This window comes from Anticarsia gemmatalis, chromosome 14 (genome assembly GCF_050436995.1).
Source record: "Anticarsia gemmatalis isolate Benzon Research Colony breed Stoneville strain chromosome 14, ilAntGemm2 primary, whole genome shotgun sequence".
NCBI classification, from domain to species: domain Eukaryota; kingdom Metazoa; phylum Arthropoda; class Insecta; order Lepidoptera; family Erebidae; genus Anticarsia; species Anticarsia gemmatalis.
Window position 1 is genome coordinate 8823944 of NC_134758.1, and position 25792 is coordinate 8849735.

Consider the following 25792-nt stretch of genomic DNA (forward strand, 5'->3'; position numbering starts at 1 on the left):
AGTGTCACGAAGGTGTCCGCGCAGACGCGACTCTGGTAACAGATTCGTATAGAATTACTCTTTGTGGCTAGGCATTGATTATTATTACAACTTCATTATTATGTAAGGTTCAAATGTATTATTTATGCAGTAATTTATGTACTAGCTGTCTTACAAATAGATGTCGCATAAGCTCTAATTGGTTATACAGTTATCACTTCCAATACATTTTGAAACTATTTATGAGTGAAAAAGATAGCACTGTATAACTAATCATAGCTTAAAAGACTTAGGAAGACAGTAACATTTTTGATACTACTACTGCTGAAAAGGTCATAAGGCAATATAAGAAAATTATCCATTCAACAAAATCCATTGTGTTATGATTTATGATTGCTCTGCATTTGCTTTTATACGAGAACTTGCTGATTTATATTGTGAAACTAACCTTTGTTAATCCATAGTTTCTTAGATCAACATTCTTTGATAATAAACTTTATCTCTTTATAATATGACCAGTTGTTAAACAGGAATAACGGGTTTTTTACGCGAACCATTACTTTTCTATGTTCAACACGTATACCTTGTTCTTAAGATAATACAAATTAATCAATTACCTTCTATTACTCATAACTTTATTAATAATGACCCGCGCAACTTCGCTTGCGTCACATAAGAGAGAATGGGTGAAAATTTTCACCGTCTTTGTAACATTTTTTACTCGTATTCCTATTGGTCGTAGCGTGATGATATATAACCTTCCTCGATAAATGGGCTATCTAACACTGAAAGAATTTTTCAAATCGGACCAGTAGTTCCTGAGATTAGCGCGTTCAAACAAACAAACTCTTCAGCTTTATAATATTAGTATTAGTATAGATTATAATATTAGTATAGATACTCCGAACTAATACCTTTTAAGCCAAAAGTACCTTGTAATTTCAGACCAACGTTACTAACACATTACGTAAACGAACTTAAACTTGAAATCTCCTAACAAAAGCACTTCCCTAAAAAAACACAACTAAGTGCTTTAATCCTCGACCTTTTAGTCTTTTAACGTCATGTAGTATATAATATATTACATAGGTACATAGCAAAGGCACCTGGGACAGTGTACGCGCGACCTCATAGATGCACCACCCTATATGGCAGGGTTATAGCATTCACCGTCTATGGGCACAGACGCGTGATACCCTTTCAATTATGCAGGCAAATGTGACCTAGAATGCTGTATGTTTGTTTTATTGCGATGAAATGTCAATGCGGAAGGATGATATGATAGTATTGATGGCTGTTTGATAAAGGTCAGTGTCGCTTTCTTTTTCTTGTTTGGATATATGATTTAAGTACTTCCTTTCTCGCCAGTCCTAATATTGATGGTTACTTTTATTGTTATCAAACATGATGATTAAAACTGATACTGCTATGGCTTAAATAAATAGGAAAATATACTGCGTTACTCTCAATACTCTATGGATATTGGTATCCTATCAACTAGGGGCTTTAATTTACTCAGAGTAATAACATAAAATCATTCCAGCTACCGATAATTGGATTGCAAACTTTAAAAAATATATCGTAAAAACGTGTTAAAACTCATAAAACAATTTTATTTTATGTTTAATCGAATTAAAACACGTGCGAGAGACGTTTCGCGCGCAAAGTAATGAGTTTACCGGTGCTGCCGCCCGCGGCACTACTGGCGCACATTTAATTTCCGTCGACAAACATAGATGGCGCTGTCACGTGATCTAATAAAATGCTCTCCTGAAACGTGACAAATCCAATTTGTCGCTTCAGTAAATACAGGATAAATCCATTCCGGCATAACGGGAATATTTTTGTAAATCGTGGAAAAACGTTAATTTTCATCAAAAATTGTTGGCTTTTAGATTAAATATGAATTTAATTTTCGATAGCGAGCTATCGTCGTAGAAGGAAATGCCAAATAACACGGTGTTTATGAAAACCAGAATATGTTTTGACCATTTAGATAATGACAGTAAAGCTTGAAACAAAAGTCCATGAAAGGTCATGGCGGTATTAGAGTAGCGCTATAAATAGTAATGTCGTTAGGCTAAAAATAGGCTGAACTTTGGGGCCGACCTTAGGCGTCAACTACCGATGACATGACAATAACCCCTACAAGCTCGGCAAAGGTTACGGGATTTTCTGCTTCACCTTATTTTCATATTACACAAGCCTTTAAGATTAAACACTGATAAATACTTAAATACTACAAAGAGCGAATAAATGTCGCGTACACGTAGGTGCTAAAATTAAAATCCATTTCCGAACATTCGTGATAGGTTGTTTCTTTGAGTACAAAATTGCTTTCGTGCAATTATTACGAGTCAAAATAAATATATGATTTAAAATGTCGCAATGGCATTTAAATAATTTCGTCAATTATATTTTTACTAACTGTAGCTAACCTGTAATAATATGTATTTTTTTTTGTTTTCAACATTTACAAACATTCAGGTTATGAGGTCAAGTTTGATATTTTTCGCAATTTCCGACACAGTGTTATATCCGTCATTTGGAGGTCGGTATAATTTAAGTAATAGTGAGAGTAAGGATGCAATCTATGAAGCATACAAAAAGGAGAGCTCGTACTTTCGTAATTAGTATTTTTGCTTGAAAAGATTTAATTACGATTTTTTTCGTAAATCAAGTAAAAAAAAACGTAAGAGTAATTTCAACCAACCCCGCAGATGCACAGACATGAGGGAGCTTAATAAATATAAAATTGGGTCGTGAGGGATTAAAATCTCGTATGAAGGTCGTTTAATGACATTTTAAAACAAGCACGTGCATGTATTTTTTATCTCATATCCCATAACATGGAAGAATGTTTATGGTACAGGAATAAACGCTATTATAAAACAACAAATATAATTTACAAGCAAAAGTCTAACGTTTCCATTAAAATATTCCATTATTTGGCTAAGGTTATAGCAAGCACCGCCTGGCTGATTTTATTACCATAATATTAACAAATGTTCGCCGCTAGAGGGCGGGAGTGATGACCACGCACTTTCTTTGAACCTTAAGGTTTCACATTCGCGAATGTCGGCCCTATATTGAATACGAAATGGAACAGTAATAAATGATTTCGGATTATGGTGGATGTGTTTGCGTATATTTTATGGACGGAAATATGAATATTTCTTCCAATATGATAGAAATAACTAGACGACCCGCGTAGTACCGTTTTAGCTTTACTATCGAAACTGATGAGATACCTATTTTACAGATAGCTAATAAAGAGCTACATTGCAGAAATGTTACCAGAATGTTTAGTAATTTTGCGAGTTATAAATTAATGATATTCCAGAAATGTATCGACAGCTACCAAATTTAGCTGCGCTCAAATAGTTGGAATCATGATGGGATATTTATTATAGAACTTGAACATTTTTTTTGTACCTATATATTCGTAAAGAGTGTCTAGTAAAGCTGCGTTGCATTATGCATAAATACTACTCAAGGCTATAACTCACCTTTTCATAGACCCTTTACTTGCTTCATGAACTCTTTTGAACTGTGCTCTTACTCTACGCGAAGAAGATCGTTTAATATACTTTATCATATAATAAATTATATTGACATTTGAACCATAAACATAACCTCGCAAGTTCCGTGAATTCTTCAAAGCAATAGGAAATTTTCTCATGAATTTTCATAACCCATAAATCGTTCGTCGTAACACCAACATGAAAAACGTGACACCATGAAATTTAATCGTAAGACCCCATACAGCACATTTATAACGCCATCTATCACATACGAGTTTTACGAACACGATATATTAAATTTTATAATACTTCCTCTGGTCTAGATGGTAATGTATGCGACTGCTGAACATAAGGTCCCAGGTTTCCTTCCCTGGTCGGGTAAAGTGCCTTTAGTCTTTTCTAATTTACATTAGAATAGTTCTGAATAGTAGTCCGGAGTTTGGTATCGAGCCCAGTATATGACAAAAGGTTCGTCTGCTATCATATATGACTAAAATCATATGTTTCCAAACAACTCTGTCCAAACCTTCAAATAAAACAAGCGTGATGTTACGTATGTATCAAAAATAAAATTTTGATTTACATACTCGCTAGATTCTATTCTAATATCCTTTCCAATATCAGTTTTGAGACACATATTTATGATAAATCGGGAAATCGAGCAGCCATTTTGTGGGAAATTGTATTTGCACGACAATATTGAAACGCGGAACACGTTATATTGATTTGGGACGAATCATGTTTCGTTAATGTTCCTTTAGGGAGGACTGTTTGAGTAAAGGTTTAGGGATTAGGTGGAAATGGTTTGTGGTAATCTGAAGGTAAGCAATAAATGTTCGATGAGGGTTTCCTCCTTATTTATTAGGCATTATTACTTTCTTCTTCTTCTTGTCGTATGGTTAGTGGTCAACCTAGTGTCAAAGTTGTTCAAGCCGCCCAAAGGCCTTTGACGTGGCTTAACGACTGTTATCTTAATTGACAACAACCGGGACCGACTTTTTACGTGCCCTCCGAAGCACGGAGACGCCCTGTTCTAATACCACTATGCGGTCACCCATCTATGGAATGACCGCGCCAAGGTTTGCTTAACCCACAGATCGTTTACCGACCGGTGAGCGCAACTGGCTACGGGCGCCTCATTTTTACTTTTAGTTATGCTTAGGTTGTACTTTTAAGACACAACTTTTCAATATTGAAGATGATCAAGAAGTTAACTTTAACAAATTTAAATGAATAGTACGTGCTGAATTTTCGTAAAATACAACATAGTACTGATTTCTCTCCTTTTTACTTCATTCGAATGTAAAGTCTAGTATTAAAGTACATTAATCACTCTTTTTAATATTCATGGCTTATCCCCTTAAACAAAACCCTTTTTAAAAACAAGCATATTAATTTTCAATCTATCAAGATTCAAGAATCAAACTCTTTCAAGCACTTTACAAAAGTATCAAGTAAAATTAAAATCAACTGGACACGTTCCCTAAAAGCAAGTCTTTTCCAATTGATGGGAAATACTTTGACAGGCCTTTTAAAACGTTATCGTCTTAAGTTCATAAATCGACGAGTTTTCAATTAAAACGTCTATGGCTAGTGATCGATGCGTAGAGACTCAACCCCGGTTTCACAACTATTGAATAAGTATGAGTTTGCTTATCAGTTCAATTGACAATTATTTTGTACATATACTGGTCCTTTATCTATCAAATAACTTATTTATATACCGTAAAACGAACGTAGGCTTACTTTACATAAAAGAGTATTATTGACAATTTTAATAAACTTTTCGTACTTGTACTCTCAACTTCTAATTTACACGATTTTTTCCTATAGGGGTGGGTGTATTTATAGGATAAACTTATTTGACGATATTAAAACTCAGTAAAGGAAATTGAGGTTAACATTTTAACTAGTGAAAAAACCGTGACCTGTCAACATATACATTGTTGCGGAAATAACTCTCTAACAACGCACAATTACCTCTGTAATTAGGTCGATAATCGCGTGAAACATTTTCGGCTAAATGTTAGCAGTTTGTAAAGTAATTTGGGGTAGGTACACGCGATTTGAACTCGTATTAGCAGTTCGTACAGGCGTGGCTGTTTTACAATGAGCGTGACATTGGCGTCAACTGTGGGGTTAATAACTTGTTAGTTTTTTAAACGGAAGCTTTTTTACTGAGTAAGAAGTAGGGCAAAGCTGATACGATTTGTTTATGGCGAACTACATTGTTGTTGTTGATAAGACTGATTGCTAGAAGATTCAACCAAAATATAATAAATTTGATCCTCGAGTAAAGCAAATGTTTATAAATTCTTTGTCTTTTAAATATTTGTTTACATTTAAGTTTTGAAAATAAATGTTTATTAAAGGAGCGAAACTCTTCGAAAATATGTTAAGCATCTCCCTTTACTATTTTGCTATTCAATTTTTCCGAGACGTAAACGATTATAACGAAGAGAATAACAATCCTGATAAACTCAAAAACAAAAGTATTTATTTAATTGTAAATATTTACTAATAACTGGTAATGAATGTTTATATTTTAAATAAATTGTATTGGCTATAAACGACCAAATATGTATTTTCAATGTCAGGCCTGTTAGCCCTGAATGAGCATAAACATAAACAAAAAATATTGCTTCAAGTTTATTAGTTTTGCCTTCAAGCAAATTGTACAATATCATTTTCAATGTTATTAAAAATCAATAAGTATTGTAAAACGGTTATAATATCTCGCATTTAGCAGAGTTAAATACAGAGTAAAACCATATACTTAGTCAATAAATATGAAGCTTTACAAACATTATACATATTCATAATGTATATAACTTTTAATTTTTAAATATAATATTTTTATTTCTAGATAATTTCTTGACACCTCGCTATGACCTTTTTACTAGACTAAGTATAAAGAATTCGTCTGAAAGATGTCTAAAACAATCATAAAAGTAAGGATTGACTTTTATTGCAAGATAATTTTTAAGGCTAAGTCAAAAATGAACTATGTGTTTTTAGCACTAGAAATTGTGGGTTATTAAGACCTGTCACAGTACAGTTAAGATTGATCTACGAAAAGTGACACCAAAACAAAGCCGCCTATAGAGGTCAAACCATACCAACTATACAGGAAGCAATAAAAATCTCATATAACACGAAAAATTACTACAACTTTGATGAGCTTGACCCACAAAAGTAGAACAACATAATTTTGCACGAAAACATTTCCACGGGCAAAAGACGGCGCGCCCTTAAGCTTTATTAATAAAATTAATGAATCGTTATAACGGTAGAATGCCGTGTTTCCTATGTTATTACATTCCACACATTTTTGCACAAACGAATTTAATTATTTCCTTCAATTTAATAATATTACAAACACGCGAAAAGCGCGCTTTCTAGTTAACTTCATAACCGGTTCAAAGGCGAGTTTCTGGGAAGCTAAGAAAACGTTAATTAAAGCAACTCATTCCTATATGAAAGGTCAAAAATCCTTAATGAAACGTTATTTTCAAAAGCTATGTGATAATATAGATGTAAAATTTGCGTGAAACTAAATGCGATATCGTGACGCTACCGATACAAAATATTTGGTGCAATCCCCGGGGGATATCTCCAGCCGTCACGAAGTTCTAACCTTGACAGTATTCCTTCAAAATCGATCATGACTTTGCAATGTTTATAGAATTAGAAGCATTGGGTTTTACGACTGCAACACCATAAAATACTGAACGAATTGCTACGCTATCTCTAAAATAGAAATGCATTTAAAATTAAAGCTTCTCAACATCATAGAGAATCACAGATGCGTCAATTTAAATAAAATTACCCTAAACGACGACCTAACACTTGAAACATTGCAAGCTCATGCGGTTTCCTACCTTCTATAAATACATAAACAGGCTATTTTCGCTTGAAAATGGTCAAGTACTTTAGAGTAGCGAAGCTCGCATGGTAACAGACTGGTGGTACGATATCACAATAGATTTGGAGTACACCCTTCAATCTCTGAGTGGAGACGTGTGCTTATTACCGAGGGACTGTGGGGGAACGGACTGAAGGTACGTAGGGACTGTCAAAGCGTTGTCGAGCACTTCAATAGCTAGTTCCCTACGGCTGATGACGTGTAACACGGTTTATGGAAAACGCGACTATGTATGAGCCTCTTGAATCGTAAGCTGGTTTGTCTGCAGGCGGTTTTTGATAGGCTTTGCGTACTAGACGTTTTATAGTCTCAGCTTGTCGATGTTGATGTATGATTAGGTACTTGGATGTTTATAGCTGTTTTCTTTTTAAAAATATTATTTTGTTAAATCTACACGATCACAATGAAACATTCGTAGGCTGTAACCGGCAGTGTCACATACATGCAATTATTTTCATTGCAAAGGCGTATCGACGTTTCACTTCTATCACATTTTTGCAAGGCGCTTTAATATTCTCTGACTTTGCTCATAGTAAAAGGTAACTGCGTTTCAAAATCTTAGTAATTAAAACTTACTTTATCGCTTTAATTCAACTATTTGTATACCATTAGTAACTCATAACCTTGTCCTTAGGAACAACAGATGTTACTTACTTTTTACCCACGTCAATACAACCTGTCTAAAAATGACAAAAGTCTAATAGCTAAGTTAAGGTACTTACATTGATTCTGTTCTTGGCGCGTTCGATGGCCTTGCTGTCTTTCTCCTTCTCGTCTCGTTCTGGACTCAGTCGACAGACGCGCGCGCGCCAGTCATTCGCACCAGCCGCCTGAAGAGCCGCCAGCCTGCAAACAAACAAATATCAACACATTAGTATAAAAGCTCGTAATTTTTATTATCTGAAAAACTATAATATATGCCAAGTAAAACTAGAAGACTCGTCTATATGTAAATATATATTTTACTAAACTTAGAACAAAGAGATAACAACTACGTATTCGTAGATGGAATTGTTTTTTTTAACATATTGCCTCTTTTCATACAGATATTACAACATTAAAAAAATATATATAACTAAGTACGAATTTTATAAAATAGTAACGAAAAGTAAAATCATGTAAGATCTACTCTATAGAATGTGGACTTCCTAGAATTCCTATTGTATCCTATCTAAATGACTTCGCAGGAAGTATTTAAGACACAATAGAAACGGATGATTGGAATATAAAAGCGAGCGTAGTACTACGACAGGAACTAAGTATTTTGTAGAAATCAATTTGTTCAAATAAATTATAAAATTATCTTACTTATAAATTACCTTTACATAATCACTACAATAGTTCCATAATAATGATACAGTTTTCAATAACAATATGTTAACATTATGTTCATACCCCTTTAAACTGTCACCCTCTTATTCATAAAAAATATGAAGTTTTGAAAGGCTTATAAAGAGTTTTGTTTCTTTCACTCCTTAGCGAAATGAAAAAGAGAAAATATTATAGTAGTTTTTTAACTAAAGAATTGTATATGAATAAGAGAGTTTTAATATAAAATAATAGTCAGTGTCAAATACTGATTGAGAGCAATCACCCCTTCGGTAAAGATCATCAATCATGAATTAACGTAAGTAGCGATCGATCTTACTATAGCTCTTTAAAACTACTACTGGTAACTGACTCATCCATCAAAGAGGAACTGTTTTACATTGATAAAGTTACGTTAAAGGCTGTCAATACCATTAGTAAAATTATTTACCCAAGTCAAAGACATTTTGAAAAAAACTTTGCTACATTTTACTCACAATCATAATATTGAAAACATACTTTTAAGTATAGTAAATACTAAGCTAAAAAGTCTGTCAAAAAACAAAGGGCAAGTTAAAATTTACAATACCCAAAGCGTAGAGACGCAAATAACCAATGATCAAATATTATAGTTTAAGGTCCAAAAGCAAATCAAATATTATAGTAAAATGTCCAATAGTCAAATGTCAAGAATATTGATGTGCCATTTCATCCAAGCATATTTTGATAAATTCTTCTCCCATTGGTGGCTAGCAAACATACTAAAAGATGCATAATCAATCCTCGCCTGATTTATTATTACACAAAACCCAATCACACTCAAACTATGTTGGTAAACAAAGTGATAAGAGTTGCGTGCCCTTACTTAATAGCTAAATAACTTTAGTAAATAACTCTAAGGGCCTGGAGTGACCTCTATACGCTTTTATCTCGCTCATTAACTACAATTACTAAGGAACATTAACTTCAACGTCACTGAGTAAATTGTTCAAATGATATGAATACTAATGAGATACAGATATTGTATCGGTTATTATAATAGCTGGTATATGGTATATTTTAAAACAAAGGGTTTTGTGGAATATCTTTAAGTGGATTAACTTTCAAGTGCATAAGCGCCTGTGCGACACTATCAAAGTTCTAAGAAATATTAACGATTTTAACCTGGCCATTTACTTGCAAGTTTTTAGTTGAGCAAGTAAAATTGTAAGTGTATAAATAAAATAAAATAAAAATAAAAATAAAATAGCCTTTATTGCTGTTTCTTAACAAATAAACATTAAAATATTCTTGACATGCCTACTTCCTAAAATTAAACATTCTTTCTAACTAACTTGGTTGTTATCTATCGGCAACTGGTGTTTCTGTGGAACAGCTTGTCTGTTGACATAGGCCTCCTCTAAAGATTTCCACGCATCTCTGTCTCTAGCTAAACGAGTCCATACTGGACCAGCTATTTTCCGGATATCATCTTCCCATCTTATTGTTTGTCTGCCTCGATTTCTTTTGTTTCCCCTTGGATACCATTCTGTCACTATCTTTGTCCATTTGTCTCTATTTTCCCTTAGCATATGCCCAGTCCAACGCCATTTAAGCTGTCGGTAAGTCGTGTGTACATTTTTAAATTTCGTTTTCATTTTAATTTCCTGCAGTTTTACTCTATCTCTTCTTTTTATACCTAATATACTTCTTTCAATTGAATTTTGACAGACTTTTATTTTATGTTCTTGTAGTTCTGTTAATGCCCATGTCTGGCACCCGTAAAGTAAACATGGCATAATGCATATTTCGTACACTTTCTTTTTTGCTGACATTGGCATATCTTTATCCTTCATTATCTCTTTCAGAGACCAAAACCGTTTCCAGGTATTCATTATTCTTCGTTCTATTTCTTTTTCCATGCAATTATCTGTAGATATAAGTTGGCCCAGATATATATACTCCTTCACATATTCTATTTGTTCGTTATTTACTGTTATTTGTTCGTTGTTTACTGTTTGCTGGGCGTTCGTCATAATTTTAGTTTTAGTTAGGTTCATTGTCAGACCGGCCTTGGCGCTTTCATCAGATAGTTGCTGCAACATTAGTCCCAGCGTTTCGGCGTCTTCTGAGAACAAAACCAAATCATCTGCGAAGCGTAGATGGTTGAGATTCACGCCATTTATGTTGAGGCCGTTTTTAGTCCAGTTTAGATTCCTAAAGATCATCTCAAGCACCGCCGAAAATAATTTAGGCGATATAGGATCTCCTTGACGCACACCTCTTTCAATAGGAAACTCGTTGCCCGTAGATTCAAGTTTAACTTGTGCAGTGCTTGCTGTATAAACATTTTTAATTATTCTTATATATTTTGCTGGCACCCTTTGCCTTTCTAGAGCGTCCCATATATACTCATGCTCCAATGTATCGAACGCTTTATTAAAGTCCACAAACCCAATGTAATACGTTTTATTATATTCTCTATATTTCTGTAATATTTGTCTTAGAGTGTGTATGTGATCTATGGTCGAAAAATTACTACGAAAACCAGCTTGTTCCTTTGGTTGGTTTTCATCTAGTATATTAGTGATTCTTTGTAGAATGATTTTAGAAAATATTTTATAAATATTGGACATTAAACTGATCGGCCTGTAGTTTCCTATATCGCCTTTGTCTCCTTTCTTATGTAGCAGTATGATGGTCGATTTAGTCCAGTCTTCTGGGATGGTTTCCGTTTCAAGGATTTCATTGAATAGATCTGTTAGTCTTGGTGCTATCACTGGTAACGTTATTTTTAACAGTTCATTTGTGACCAAATCTGATCCAGGTGCTTTATCTAGTTTTTGTGTTTCAATTGATTTTATGGTTTCCTCCTTAAGGATTGTGTTTATCTCGTCCGTATCTGCCGAATTATATTCTTTTATTACTTGGTCACCTTTACGGCTTTGGTATAAATTTTGGTAGTATTCTGTAGCAATTTGTAGAATTTCTGGTCTTTTGCTGGTCTTTCCCCTGTTCTTATTTTTCATATTTGGAATCCAATCCTTTTTGTAACTCATTTCTTTTAGGGCCTTCTTTATTCCGCCTGTTTTTTCTATATGTTTCTTTAGTGTTGCAAACCTTTTTGCTTTCCGTTCTTTTCTTAGTTGTTCGCTTATCTTTTTGCTTAATTCTGCAATTTTTTGGACATTATTATTGTTGCTATGTTTTCTTTGTTGTATAAGTTCTTTCCGTTCTTGTAATAATTGCTTACTTCTAAATGATATCGCTGTCTTACTGGTCATATTTGCTTTTTTAGTTTGTGATTTTAGTTGTTTGAGCAATCGGGTGTATTTTTCTTGAGTCGATATACATTCTTTTTCCCTTCCTTGTAAAGATGTCTCAAGGTTATTTAGAAGTAAATCAGTGTTGCCAATACACTCGATGGCTCTCATATTATTGTGAAATTGTCTTGGTCTTTTAACACGTGTCCCTGATAGTTTAGCTCTAACCAATCTATGATCTGTGTTAAAATTAAAATTTCTTAAGATAGACAGGTCTTCAAAAACTTTTAAGTTGTTAGACATAACATAGTCGATCTCGTTTTTATGCCGGCCATTAGGAGATATCCATGTCCATTTCTTTGATGGTTTCTTTTTGTAAAAACTGTTTATAATGCTTAATTTATTTTCAATAGCAAAGGACACCAATCGTGAGCCGTTTTTACTTCTATTGCCCCATCCGTGATTTCCTACGGTATATTCTTCTCCCGTTTTCTGTGTGCCAATTTGTCCATTAAAATCTCCCATAACTATTAGGTTTTTTGATTCATTTGCAGCAGTTAATTGTAGGTCTGCGTAGAATTTTTCAATTTTTGATATGTCTTCTCTTCTATTGGATTCAGTTGGCGAATACGCCTGGATTATTGACCATATTCGGTCTTCTTCACCATCTACAGGTAATAGAATGTTGAGTAATGCGATCCGTTCTGAAATCCCTCTTAGTTCCTGTATGTTTTTGGCGAGGTTTCTTTTGATCATGAAGCCGACACCGTACAATCCAGGCGTCTCCCCAATATGGTAAAGTATGTATTTACCATGGTCTTCAATTCTTTCCCCTATTCTTCTCTCTTCGCTAAGACCAATTATGTCCCATTTTATTTCATCCAATGCTAATTCCAATTCTTGTAGTTTTTCAGTGGTTCCTAGTGATCGACAGTTTAAAGTGGCGATATATATATCGTTATCGTTACGTTTCTTTTTCTGGTTGTTTATCTTTAGAGGGTCGTGGTCATTTTCCCCCACGAGGACCAGTCGGCTTGGGGGAGGTTGGTAGTTTCTGTATGTTTGGTTTTCTATATTTTTGTGTTGTTTTGTTTCCCGGTTGCCGATAGTTAATTGTTATTGCCTATTATCCGCCTTGGGGCACGAGAGAGAGTTGGATCTGCCTCTCATCACATCAAAGGCGTTGCGCCTATTTGTATGTGATGGCGTCCAGACTTGCTGTTTTTTAGTTTGTGTGTTATCACCCGGTGAATAAGCTTCTCCCCTTTTTCTTTTTTCGTTACTTGCATTATTTTCCTTTACTACGAGCTTATCGTACCTGAGATATGCAAAATTCCCTTTTATCCTTTCCTCTTTCAATTTTGTTTGTAACATTTTCCTCTTCTCCAATACTTCTTTAGAATAGTCTTCTGTTATATATATGTCTTTCAGATTTTTCCGAACTCTCAGTATCTCAGTTTTCTTCCATGAATTGACAAGAGAGAGCAAAACCGGTCTCGGTTTTCTGCCTGGGCTTTTCTTGCCGATGCGAAAAATTTGATTTATTTCAAAATCCCCAATATTTATATTTAAGTCTTTATTAAATATGTTCTTCACCACTTCTATTAATCCTGTCGTTGATTCTTCTTCCTCTTGTAATCCAAAAATAATAATGTTGTTTTTCTTCTTATCTCTTTTCATATATTCTATCTCTTTCTCAAGGCTTATTACTTTTTCCTTTAAATCTTTATTTTCTGCTATAATAGGCTTTATTTTTTCATCCATTTTTTCCATGACTGAATTAGTTATAGATTCCTTCAGTTCAAGCGTCTGTTTCTGCATTTCAATTTTCATTTTCTCAAACAAGATTTCGAATTGATCTTCCATGTTTAAGTTTTAATTTTTGCGTAAAATGAATCGCAGCGGTAGAAATTTTTCGTGTTGGCAACACCGACGCAATGAACGAATGATATCGATCCTGTCAAGTTGACTTGACAGTTGACAGTGTCTACTAATGTCACAATCAATTTCTAACCTCACTTCGGTAATCGTTGGTTTTTATAATCAGTTTTACTTTTTCTCACATTCACTTTAATTGCACTGTTAGTTAATATTTACACAAGTCCACTACACGTTAAGATTGTGTTTTCAACTATTTATCGTGTCCAACAGTTCGTAAATGATTTTTAATCACAATAAGTTGGAGGATCTGTACTACAACAATGTTTACGCTTCGAGCACCGGAACCGGAGTAAGTGTGTGTGTAAGTGTATGACTGGCTTTAAATAACACAATTACACAATAATATTATATTTATATTGTTATTGTAAAACGCCTGAATAAATACGCTTTTTGTTGCTTACAGTCAGAAAGCATTTTCAGTCAGGCGTTGAATTTCTCAACTAACACATCCTTCTATATTAAGCAAAAAATACGAAAATAATGTAACCTATAGCTTTCAAAAACACGAATCATTAAACTATTACAAAAAAATAAAATAATTACTGGCCAGAACTTATATTATCAGTATTGTCTATTTACTAAGGAAGCTTTAGTTCATATTTCTGTAGCGACTAAGTCCCGGTATTTAGTAACCAATTGTGGTACAAACTTACTAAAACTAAGGCCCGTTATCGCTAACTTCAGGCTCTTGACTTAGCTGTGAACTGTCGAAGTATTTACCGAGATTAACGATTTAATGTTGCTTCTCTAAACAACAGTAGTGCTTACGTAGACAATAATTTATTTAATTTAGAATAAATAGTATTATTTAGGGCTCGTTTCACAGCTAATGATTATGTGTAAGATAACGTATCTGCTAGATAATAAAGTCTGTAAATGTATTAAAACTACTTTCAAAATTCTATGTCATAAGCTATCTTACATCAAATGAAACTAATCCAAATCGGTGTGGTAAAGCCGCGCCGTAAGGATTTGTTATAAAATAGTAGTAATAGTAAAGTAAGCATATATTTTATGTCAAAAGTAAATATAGGTAAATAAATTCATAAATGGATAAAATAGCTCGTTTTTTCTCTGATGGAAAATTCCTTTTGCCTCTGTAAAAGTTTTTATAATCGGGGTGACAAAACTTATATAATATAACATAACGCATAATTAATAAATCACACATTCCTGAAAATAATTTACCTTCTTATTTAAATGCTATTGTATATTATCTATAAATATTTATATGGCAACTGGAAAAACCGTAAAACTAAATTATATTTAAAATGAAACATTACAGGGAAAATGCCTTTATATAAGGTAAATGACTTAATATATAAGATTTTTAGGTCACATAAAATATAATTACTAACATTATCTATAACATACATATATTATGCTCATAAATACCACGCTTGTTATAACCGAAGGTGTAGACAGAGGTGTATGAAATACCCGCGTTTTGTGGTTGACAATGTTAGTTTCACGTAATAGGGGGCGAGCCTATTGCCATATACCGGGCACGTTACCAAACTCCGGACTACTATTGAGGATAGTCAGTGTTTATAAAATTCTTCCGTTACCGAATGACAGACTGACTGATGAGGAAAGCTAGTCTAATATAATATAAATGAGAAAAAGCCTAATCCGGGACCTCATAGTTAGACGTCAGATATACTACTGACCGCGCCAGAGATGCAGTCATATTATCTAGAAGTTATTGTATTATATGTATAAACGCATCCCATTTATACAATACATAGAACAGGATAAAGGAAGTCCAGATTAGAAGCAATTAAACACATAGTTTATTGTAACGTGTTTCCTGTATCTATAGTGTAGTATGTGTTAATACACTTGTTATATCATAATACAAATTATTATATTTACTAAGTACATAATAACCAGCTAACTAGCAATTTGAAAGATGATTTAATATACAAAAGACATCCAAATACGTTCTCTGGTCTCTGCCTAGGAGTCTCTCATAGGAAAGAGGCGAGTTGAGTTGTAATTATCTCCGAAATATTACTATTTACTAATGGATTAATTACGCCTAGTTTTCCACACACTAAAATTCTAATAACGATACTTGCTCTATTGAAGGAATAATCACAACAACCAACATTTTCAAAGTAATTACCAGTTAAATTAAAATATACCTACATCACGTGAGCACAAAAATCTATGTCAAAATATGAAACATTTTCCTTATTGAAATACATTTATTCAATACACAAACAATACATAAACACACTCACATTTTATTGTTTATATCGTAGATTCACTATTGGACGAGTTCCAAAAAGATATCACTAGCGTAAAGTGAAAATGAGATCTGAACTTGCTCCTCTTACTATTACTATGTTTATTCTTGTATATACTTGAATGGTACTGAATGAAATAAACTCAGATTGCATTATCATTGATATGAGTAATCAGTATATCGATTAAATATACTCATTGGATTTCCCCGAATACTATCTTATATCTAATTTGGCAGATAGATGTTATAGATCAACGACCGAAGTATTAGTATCAAATATAGGCATTAGTTTTATTTATGTACTTATCGACTTGAACAATATGCATACCAACTTAATATATTCGTTTATTTTACACTCCATATCTAAAGTCTCGCTTACACTTTCAACTAAGCACGTTTTAAAGTAGATCATACTTTCTATAATAGTATTATAATGTTTGGAATATAGCCCTTAATCCTTATCATATAGAAAAATCGATAGTACTGAATCAGCCACAAAACAAGCCACCGTCTTTCCAAGTTGTAGATAGACGCTGCAATAAAATTCTACCTACACATCCCTATTTCTTCATTCATCTTACAAATTAGCTTCCTAGTCATAAAATCTTACACAAATTTCCCAAGTTATTCTATTCTAAAGGCATATTAAAGAGGTTTTTCTTAGTCTAGACTTGAGAGTATAAATCTTAGTATATAAGGGCAATGTGAGAGTATTTACCTTTCGGCGATGGTTCCTCCTTTGTGTGGCATTTCGGCATGAGTGGCGCTCCGCTGCACCCCGCCACCCACTCTGTAAATAAAACGGATACTTTTATTAGTTAAATAGTAGCTTTAGTACATTTTTTTGAGTGTAGATCTTTCAATGGATAGATAGGTAAGACGTCCTTACAAACAAATTGATAAAAATTACTTTGGAAATTGCTTGATAAATAACATTACTCATAATATTTGGTACGATTCGGTGAATGTCAAAGCAAATAATATTTATAATTTATATATGATTGTGTAATAGTAAACATTACCTATGTTTACTATCCTATACGTAGTTAGTTAGCCGATAGAGCTCAATAGAAGAGTCAGGACATACATGAAAAGGGCTGGTCATTGGAAGAGTTAATCTAATGGAAGTAGGTTCTAGCAATCGTGTTCTTGTATGTAGATATATTACTAATTAATTTAAGCTCTCTTAGAAGATATAGCTAAAACTACAGTTTCTAAAGTCAAGTTTACTTAGTAAGTCATCAATCAGAAGTAAGATTTTCGTTCGCAAACAGATCATTAGGAAGTTATCTTAGTTTAAATAGTTTACTATAAACAAACATAGATTCAAATCCCTTGTAATCAATCACTTTTATGCAAAACCTGTTCTTGTCCCTCTACGAGATCTATATTTCTATACCATAGTGTTATTCTTGTAAGTATCTACAACACTGCTAAGTTGTATCAAAATGTATGCAGTAGTTCTAACACACATCCATCCAAACGTCCCTTTCAAATGTACAATAGTAGTTAGAAGATACGCAAGTTATTTGGTTGTCATAATTGCTGGTACAAAAATAATATTATAAGGCAACGGGTCTTATACGCGATTGAAAATTAAAAGGTTAGGATACCTTATTTGCTGCCCGACGTTTGAACATTATTAACAGTTTTACTTATTTGCTGATACAACTTAAACTTCATGCTTAATATGAAACTATGTCCACTACTGGACATGGGCTTCCCTCCGGTGTATTATGACACTTTTAGACAACAATACTGGCTGTTATTGTTCCGAGTAGAGTCTGGCACAGGACTGCATCTATTGTTCTTATTGTATAGCTCCAACATATTGTAAATAACACAAATAGGGAACAAATTGTAGCAAATCGTATTTCAGTTATTGTAATTAAAATACGTGACCTATTTATTACCGAGGCATAAAATTCGTAGTTCAGTGAACACGGAATACAAAATTTTTGAACGTAAATTATTTTGTTTCAATAAAATAAAGTAAAATATTTTCGGATAGTTCAACTTACAATGCATAATATTTATTTATTTACTTTTATCACACACTTACATCTATCACTACAATCATAATGACTAATACGATATGGAAGTTACATCAAATTCTTACATAATTACTAATAATATAATTAACTATACCGTAAGTGCCTCTTGTAAATTCGTCGAGCTAGCCCAAATATATATCAATATGATCAGCTACATCATTAAACATGGAGAACACCCGCGTCGAGTTTTGAAGACAAGTACAACAATAAATTTGTCTAAAAATTACCTTGATTTTGGTTGTTCAAACTTCTCTTTTAAAGACTTGAAGCTATAAAGTCTTTCTTCAAACTGTCTCACTGATAACATCTTGGCTGTTTCACACTAACTATTTATATAAAAATATTCTACAAAATCACGTTGTCACATTATATTTAAAGTTGAGTGAATTTATTTTGTGAGTAATAGAATGGAAAGACAATAATGTGCGCGGACAATGGGACATGAAATATGACTGACGTTGTCAAGCTTTGTCGTTGGTATGGAAGCGTTCGGTCCTTGATAAGGAGATTACTACGTGCCAATGAATAAGGCCATTATCCTCTTTGGTTTGATTATAATTATTCCGTGTGGAGGTAAACATTGTTAGTGTGTACTGTGTTTAGTAATATTAGAGCACGGGGTAAATATTTTGTTTTTATTGTTTGTTGTGTTAGAGAATAGGGCAGACATTTTATATAATGGAATATACCTATATTACAAGTATTAAACAATCACATGGTGACTGGTGCAATATTTTACTATATTTTCGAGTGTTTTTTAAATAATTAGCACGCATTGAATGTTTACCATTACATTATGAATTCATTTAAATTCTATAATTTTTACAGTTTGAACTTTTTACCACAGGACTCATGACCTGAAACACGACATCAAATCTCCAAAATCTCTTCACTTAATTTGTGTACGTTGTTTCTAAGAACTATGTCGTTCTTGCTTTGACCGCCCTGAATGCCCTTAATTAGTTGCTGGGTAGAACATAAGAGTCACTGTAAATGCCATTCGCATAACCACCCAAAGAATTGGGGTAGCCTTTAATAATTATTTATACGATACTGAGAAAACTATGAAAGGTAATAGTTACTTAATCACGCGAGAGAAGGAACATAGAAATTCATAATGAATTATACTATGTACAATATTTTCATTGTAATTTATAATTACACTGCGAAACTAAAGTAGTGTGTCGTAAAACACAAAATCATACATACATACACATAAACATAACATGCCTTTTTCTCATCCCTATGAGAAAAAGGCTGAAATTTAGATTTCAGGGGTAAAACCCCTGTTTTACCCCTGAAATCAAAATAATAAAATATACATTATCATTGATTAACATTATTCACTTTCGATCTCGTCAACCGAAAATCACGAGAAAAGCCTTTCTGCTCTAAAGGACTGACAAACATAAATACAATTGTATAAAAAAACGGTTTTATTTACCAAATATGTGTTTATACGCGACTGAATGGTCACATATAACACAATACGTGAGAATTGAATCTGACCGCCCGAGGGAAGGTTCCATATCTCTTTGATATATTTCATCACGCAGTACAATACATAAAATATGCTTTGTATGTAATCGGAAAACTCGTGTTCATTCGTTTTATGTTTTACCTGGCATTCGGGTTTTTGAGAAATCGTTATGTTGATTGAAATATACTAAGTACATGCATCTTATAATTTTTTTTTTTTTTTTATCTAGCCTATTTCTGTGTCCCACTGCTGAGCAAAGGCCTCTCCCCTAGACTTCCAGTCCCCTCGGTCACTTGCTTATAATAATAAATATATTATTATATTATGTATTAAGACATTGTAAGAATAAAAATCACCCAATAAATAAATGTTCAAGAAGTAATTGTTGCCTAGAATACAATAAGTTTTTGCTGAGTGAGTGTGTGTTTTCAATAATCTATTCATTTCAAATGGAGGATATTATTTTAATTCATAAAATAAAATTATAAAACTAAGCTATTGTAATCTACTCCGTTAGAGATACAAGTAAGCACGCGCTACCGAACTGCTATCGTGTTATATTCCACCACTCCACGATGAAAAGATTAAATAAAAGCACAGCGGATTTGAAAGCAAACTCGATTTTTATATTCTCGATCCATTTATTGAATTACATGCATACCCTTTATTGCTTCGAAGAGCTGCAAATATTTTTTGCATTGAAATATATTATAACGAAGTCATATTTCACTTTTATAAAAAACGTACTATGAAATGAGAATGCACATGGCAGGTAAAATGCACAGAGTAAAAAAGCCTTAGTACACCCAACAGAGCTATTAATGTCCCTGCAATGTATGTATGCTTCGAACGGAAATCGAAAACGCCTTTCATTAAAAACCAATTTTCCCGAAGCACAAACATGCAGTCATTGTAAATCCATAACCCGGCTTTATTTCAATATGGTAATATAAAAAAGTCAAACCAAACCTAATATAAAAAACAATTCGTATCAAAACATTTCGAATATCTAAACTACAGAACTTGCGTAGTAATTCAATGGACTGAATTCAAAGTAAATTCCAAGTTTTCCAAGTAAAGCTAAATCACATCGCTTACCAATTAACGTGATTGAAACACTAAAACAATTTCTAATTAAAGCCAGTGTACAATATACAAACCGTTGTTTGGTAACAAAAGGGGATCGTGCACGTATGTTTACGTTACCGGTGAACGGTAAAGCCGGTAAGACCGGTAACGCGGTAATAACGCGACCGAGCTCGACGGCTTGCGTACCGCGACTGCTGGGCGGGCGGAGCTTTCTGCCTAAGAGCCTTGCGCCGTACTAATGAAACTCGAACGCGGAAAATGTAGGATTTTCCGAGAGGATTACGTTGCTTTTTGCGTTTAAAATGTTCTGGAAAATGTATTTACTTTTTTATTTACTCAAATATTTCATTTAAGCTGCTTTTAAATGTATTCCTGGAAAATATTAAAGGGTGAACAAAATGTTTTGTAAAGCTACCCAGTAAGGTAAATCGCATTAAAACCTTCCTAATAGAGTTGTAATTGACCTACTTTACCGGGCTAAATCTGATTTCCAATGGACACTACAGTGACGTTTTCCCACGTAATTCGGAAACTAAAGCGCAAATCTAAAATAGAGCACATTTATTGCACACGAATATTTTAGTACTTCTAAATGCAACAGAGGCTTCTTGATACTATAAAATAGGGAGGCATTTTATTTACACTGTATACCCGGCGGCGCTTTTAAAGTCGTTACTATATTTTAGGATTCACAGTTCAGTCGGAACTTTCTTTAGTGTTGCAAGATTTGTTACCCCTGATCTCTTTTAGACATAGTACTATTTTCCTTTACGGCTTGCAACTGCAGGTGTAGTTTTTACGGGCACTTCAACATTTGATGTTGGACTCAAGTACGAAATGTATCCATCTAAGCCTCTGTACAAGGCTTTAATGTATGTAAAACAGTAACCATCTCACGTTGACAACTAATTAACAGGATGAGTCAGTGACACTGAGAAGTTCTTCGGAAAACCCACACATAATAAACGAATCACCGAAAAGTTGCGAAGAGCTCACAACACATTCTGTAGTTAGTACAAGTTAGTAATAGTGTCAAAGTAAGGGGACCTAAGTGGCCTATTAGTTTCAAAACATTATTAATATTAGATCGAGTGTTCCTAGTAAAGTTAGTGCAAGCAGATGGTGCAGGCAAGCCGGTGAGTCGAACAAGGCTGTGTTTACACTTTGTGAAGCGCGCTGGTTAATTAATTGACATTTTTAGAGCTTCATCGTGTAATGCAGGCGCATGCAAATGTATGGATTAAGGCCGTCATGTAAAGGGATATGTCGTTTTAAGTATTTTAGTACTTGGAATTAATATATTAGTTTAATTGCTCCAAACAGTTGTGTTGGGCATTAAACGGAACAGCTGTTTTTGGCCGAGTTTAGTAATTTAATTTGAATATAAATAAGAGTGGAAAAAACTTACTTAACTGGCATTAAGGGAAGTAATCTGATGCCAAATTTCGCAAGGAAAGGCTGTGTATGATAATGAGTTGTTCGCATACAGCATTCGTTATTTTACGTCTCACTATACTAAGATAGATGCACATTTTTTACGAGCGCTGCGATGCCTATCCCGCAACGATGTCAGGGCCTCGGTCAAGGCCTTCTTCTATCCAACATCTTTTCATATCTCGGCTTAAGCCTACTTTACACAGCGAATATTTTCTCCCGCCCTAATAAAATACGGTATTAAAAGTTCTAGCTTTAACTTTAAAAGCAAAACACAAAGTTTTCCTTTTATACCTTTATGCATATTGAAAATAAACTTCATAACAACATTGGGAACTATCGAAAAGCTTTCAGTTCAGTAACAAAATACATGAATGTACAGGATATTAAGAGCGCAACTTTGTCTGCCGGGTGTACGCTATTGTGTGCATAAACAAAGACACGGTGCTCATTAGGAGCATGCTTTAACGTTGTGACGGCGTGCATGTCGCTTACGTGTACTTAAAGTTCGAAAAGACGGCTTCTATAAGGCTTTGAAGGCTGCCTCTTGTTCAAAGTTACCTTTGCTGTTGTAACAGTTTGTCTGCAAGAAATGTCTCGTAAAAACTACGTCTAGTTTGATAGGACTACTAATTTGAAAGCAAGCATTGCAATAGTCGTCAACGAAACGTTTACGAGTTTCAAAACTATCTTTTGCTGCTGTTTTTTCTGTAAATATGACGTAAAAACTTCGGGTACTTAGATAGGACTAGTCATTTGAAAGAAAGCATAGCAATAGTCGTAATAGATACGATTACGACTAATTTTGTTTGAACGCCCATAATACGGTTAAAACGATGTTTAATCAAATCGGTTAGAATTGGAGATATGAATATTGACGTCCAAATGGATTAGACAATAATGATATTATATTCGTGAATAATTTATTATGAAATAGCAGACATAATGACCCCAAAAATAGTTTTTTTTCATACTTTATTCATTCGATTTCGATAAGTTTTTTCACTGCCTATATTATGCCCATCTACTAAGTAATTTATCAACCTTCCTAAATGGTTGCCATAATAAATAACGAACGCAGGTAAGCTATCAATTTCCTGATGCGAATTTCCCATAGACAGCACCCACACATAGATCGCACGTAGGGTCGTAAGTATGTATTTGCACACACACATGTGCATGTGACGACATCGCCTGTCAGGACGATGCAGTTTAGCTAAAGCCTGTTGTACATTTACGCGGAGGTTTGGAATTAATTTCATAAATTATGTACTTACATCGTGGGCTGCATTTGAGGGTAGAATGTTAAGGTTATGTTTGCATAAAATGTGCACGTTTGGTTTCTTAATAGTTTAAGCTAGAAAATAATGTATTCATGTTTAAAGCCCATCTTGCGCTAGATATTGCTTTTTTCTTTTTCTTAGCGTGTCGATGGCAAACAAATTGTAGTATTAAAACTGGAAATAGTGTATGACACTTTCTGTCTTGCTATACACTAAGATAGCTAGATTCATTATTTAGATACGATTTCACATAGCTAGTAAAATATATGCCTATTATAACTGTATTTCTAAATTTCTAAATAATTACAACGTGAATGAACCCTTAAATTGCATGCGAAACCTCGACACACGATACGTTTCAGCGAACAAATTAAGGGTAGCGAAGGCTTTATTTTAAAACTTTGTTTGTGAGTGAATGAACTAGATAAATAGGGTTCTACTTTGTTTTATTTTCAAACAAACAAATGCTCTTATCGCTTTTACATTAAGGTTAAAAATCGTTTGAAATAAAGTTTATTTTTGCGTCATTATACCTGGAATAAAACATTTTAGGGCGAGTGACTTATTTAACTAAAATATTCAACGAATTTTAAACTTATTCTAATTGAATTTTGGAAACTGATACCAGATCAAAAATGAGAAAGTTTTAGATCAAAATGCATAACTTTCTGCACATTTTTATTTTACTATGCATTTATTAATACAATACATTTTTAAACTTTCAAAAATAAAAGTTAGTTTCTACCCAATAAAATCGATAAATATTGTAATCTAACCTTAAACGAACTGTATGCCTTACAAAGCCTAAACATGCGTCTGTTGACATCGCATTTCGCTTGTGTGGGTGCCTAGCGCAGAAGCCTCTCGTAGCTGAAATACAGCCTCCGACCGGCTTTTCCGCAATGCCGCGGAAAATGCGATACAGAAATTCGCCAGCGAACAGCACAGACTTTTGATTGCAAATTTATGCGATTCCCTACGTTACGTACTGCGAGTTTTATTACCAAAACATACAAAAAGATATTGAATAACTTTTACTCAAAGGGATGGTAACAAAATATTGGACGTAGATGAAAGATACTTTTAAATAATTGCCTAGCTTCTGCTCGCGTACGCTTGAAACGATTTCCCAGCGTAAAAAGTTCTATATGCTAAACTAGACCCTAAACTGGAGTCATGGATTCTTATGCAAATTATAATAACAAACACACAAACTTCAGAATCCACAATACTATAGATACTGATATTTCATCAAAACACTGTCATATTTGATCAATTTACGACTATATCCCACAGCTACAGGATTGTAAATCGAATGACATATACGATCAATAAACCCCGTCTAGGTAATTGAATCGAACGCCGTTTGCGGATGTCATCGCTACCACTCGTAAATACTGCACACACAATCTGTAAAGTGTATAATCATCTATCACAATAACCAAATGGAGAGACTCAACCTTTAAATAGATATATCAAAATCAATAAAAGGTCTATTTTGGATTAGATATATTATTATTCAAAGGCAAATGTGGTTTGACAACTATTTTCAAGATAGTTTGTTGTTAAGTAAAGCTGTGATGTTGAAAAATATAGGTTTTATCTTAGAGGCTCCGGTAGTTGCAGAGGTATTTTCTATCAAGGATACTAGCAAAAGTCAGAATTGTGATGATGAAAATAAATATAAAGCAAAGTTGCCGTACAACTTGAATTGTCCCTCATCTAAAATAGATCTTATAACGTCAGATGTCAAGAATAGTCAATAGAAATTGGTCATAAGTTATTTAATAACAATGAACGAGAGTATGCAGACAGAACATGGTTAGATTTAAATAGAATGACCAGATCAACTTGACCCGTACCTACTTTAAAATAGATCTTACGATATTCTACCGTCAGAGGTCAACATAAATTGGTCGTAAGTTAAATAATATCAATGAATGAGTATAAATATAGTGCACGGTTAGATTGAAACAACATCACCAGTATAATTTGACCTATGTCTTTTCTACAGTTCTTGAGGGAATGTTCTAGCGTTATGGGTCTTATTAAAATGGTCGATAGTGATGACAATGTTTTGTTTGTAGAGATTGCATGGTCATTTAGTGTTGTGCATTGTCGTTAATAACAATTGAGATGTCTGCTATGATAGGACAGTCTCCAATGAAATAGTTGATGGAACTAGAACGATGGTAAATCAATTTTGTCAAGTTATTTATATTTACACCACTTAAAAAAAATATTGAAAAATATTAGGCCGAATGTTGATTAATTAGTGGTGT

General features: G+C 33.7%; 2 protein-coding genes across 9 annotated transcripts in view; both read right to left on the minus strand.

Moving 5' to 3' along the window:
- LOC142978355 (uncharacterized) overlaps nucleotides 1–25792 on the minus strand; it is a 262256-nt gene that overhangs the window by 17872 nt on the left and 218592 nt on the right. For all 8 annotated transcript variants that reach the window (XM_076122768.1, XM_076122769.1, XM_076122772.1 and 5 more), the window contains 2 exons: nucleotides 16889–16960; nucleotides 8151–8274 (listed from right to left, as the gene is read on the minus strand). In XM_076122768.1, the coding sequence (XP_075978883.1) occupies nucleotides 8151–8274; nucleotides 16889–16960 (196 nt within the window). The remainder of the gene's footprint in view (nucleotides 1–8150; nucleotides 8275–16888; nucleotides 16961–25792) is intronic.
- LOC142978358 (uncharacterized) lies at nucleotides 13095–14220 on the minus strand. Its single transcript, XM_076122778.1, has one exon. It carries the CDS (start codon nucleotides 13842–13844, stop codon nucleotides 13095–13097), a length of 750 nt encoding a protein of 249 aa, XP_075978893.1. The 5' UTR covers nucleotides 13845–14220.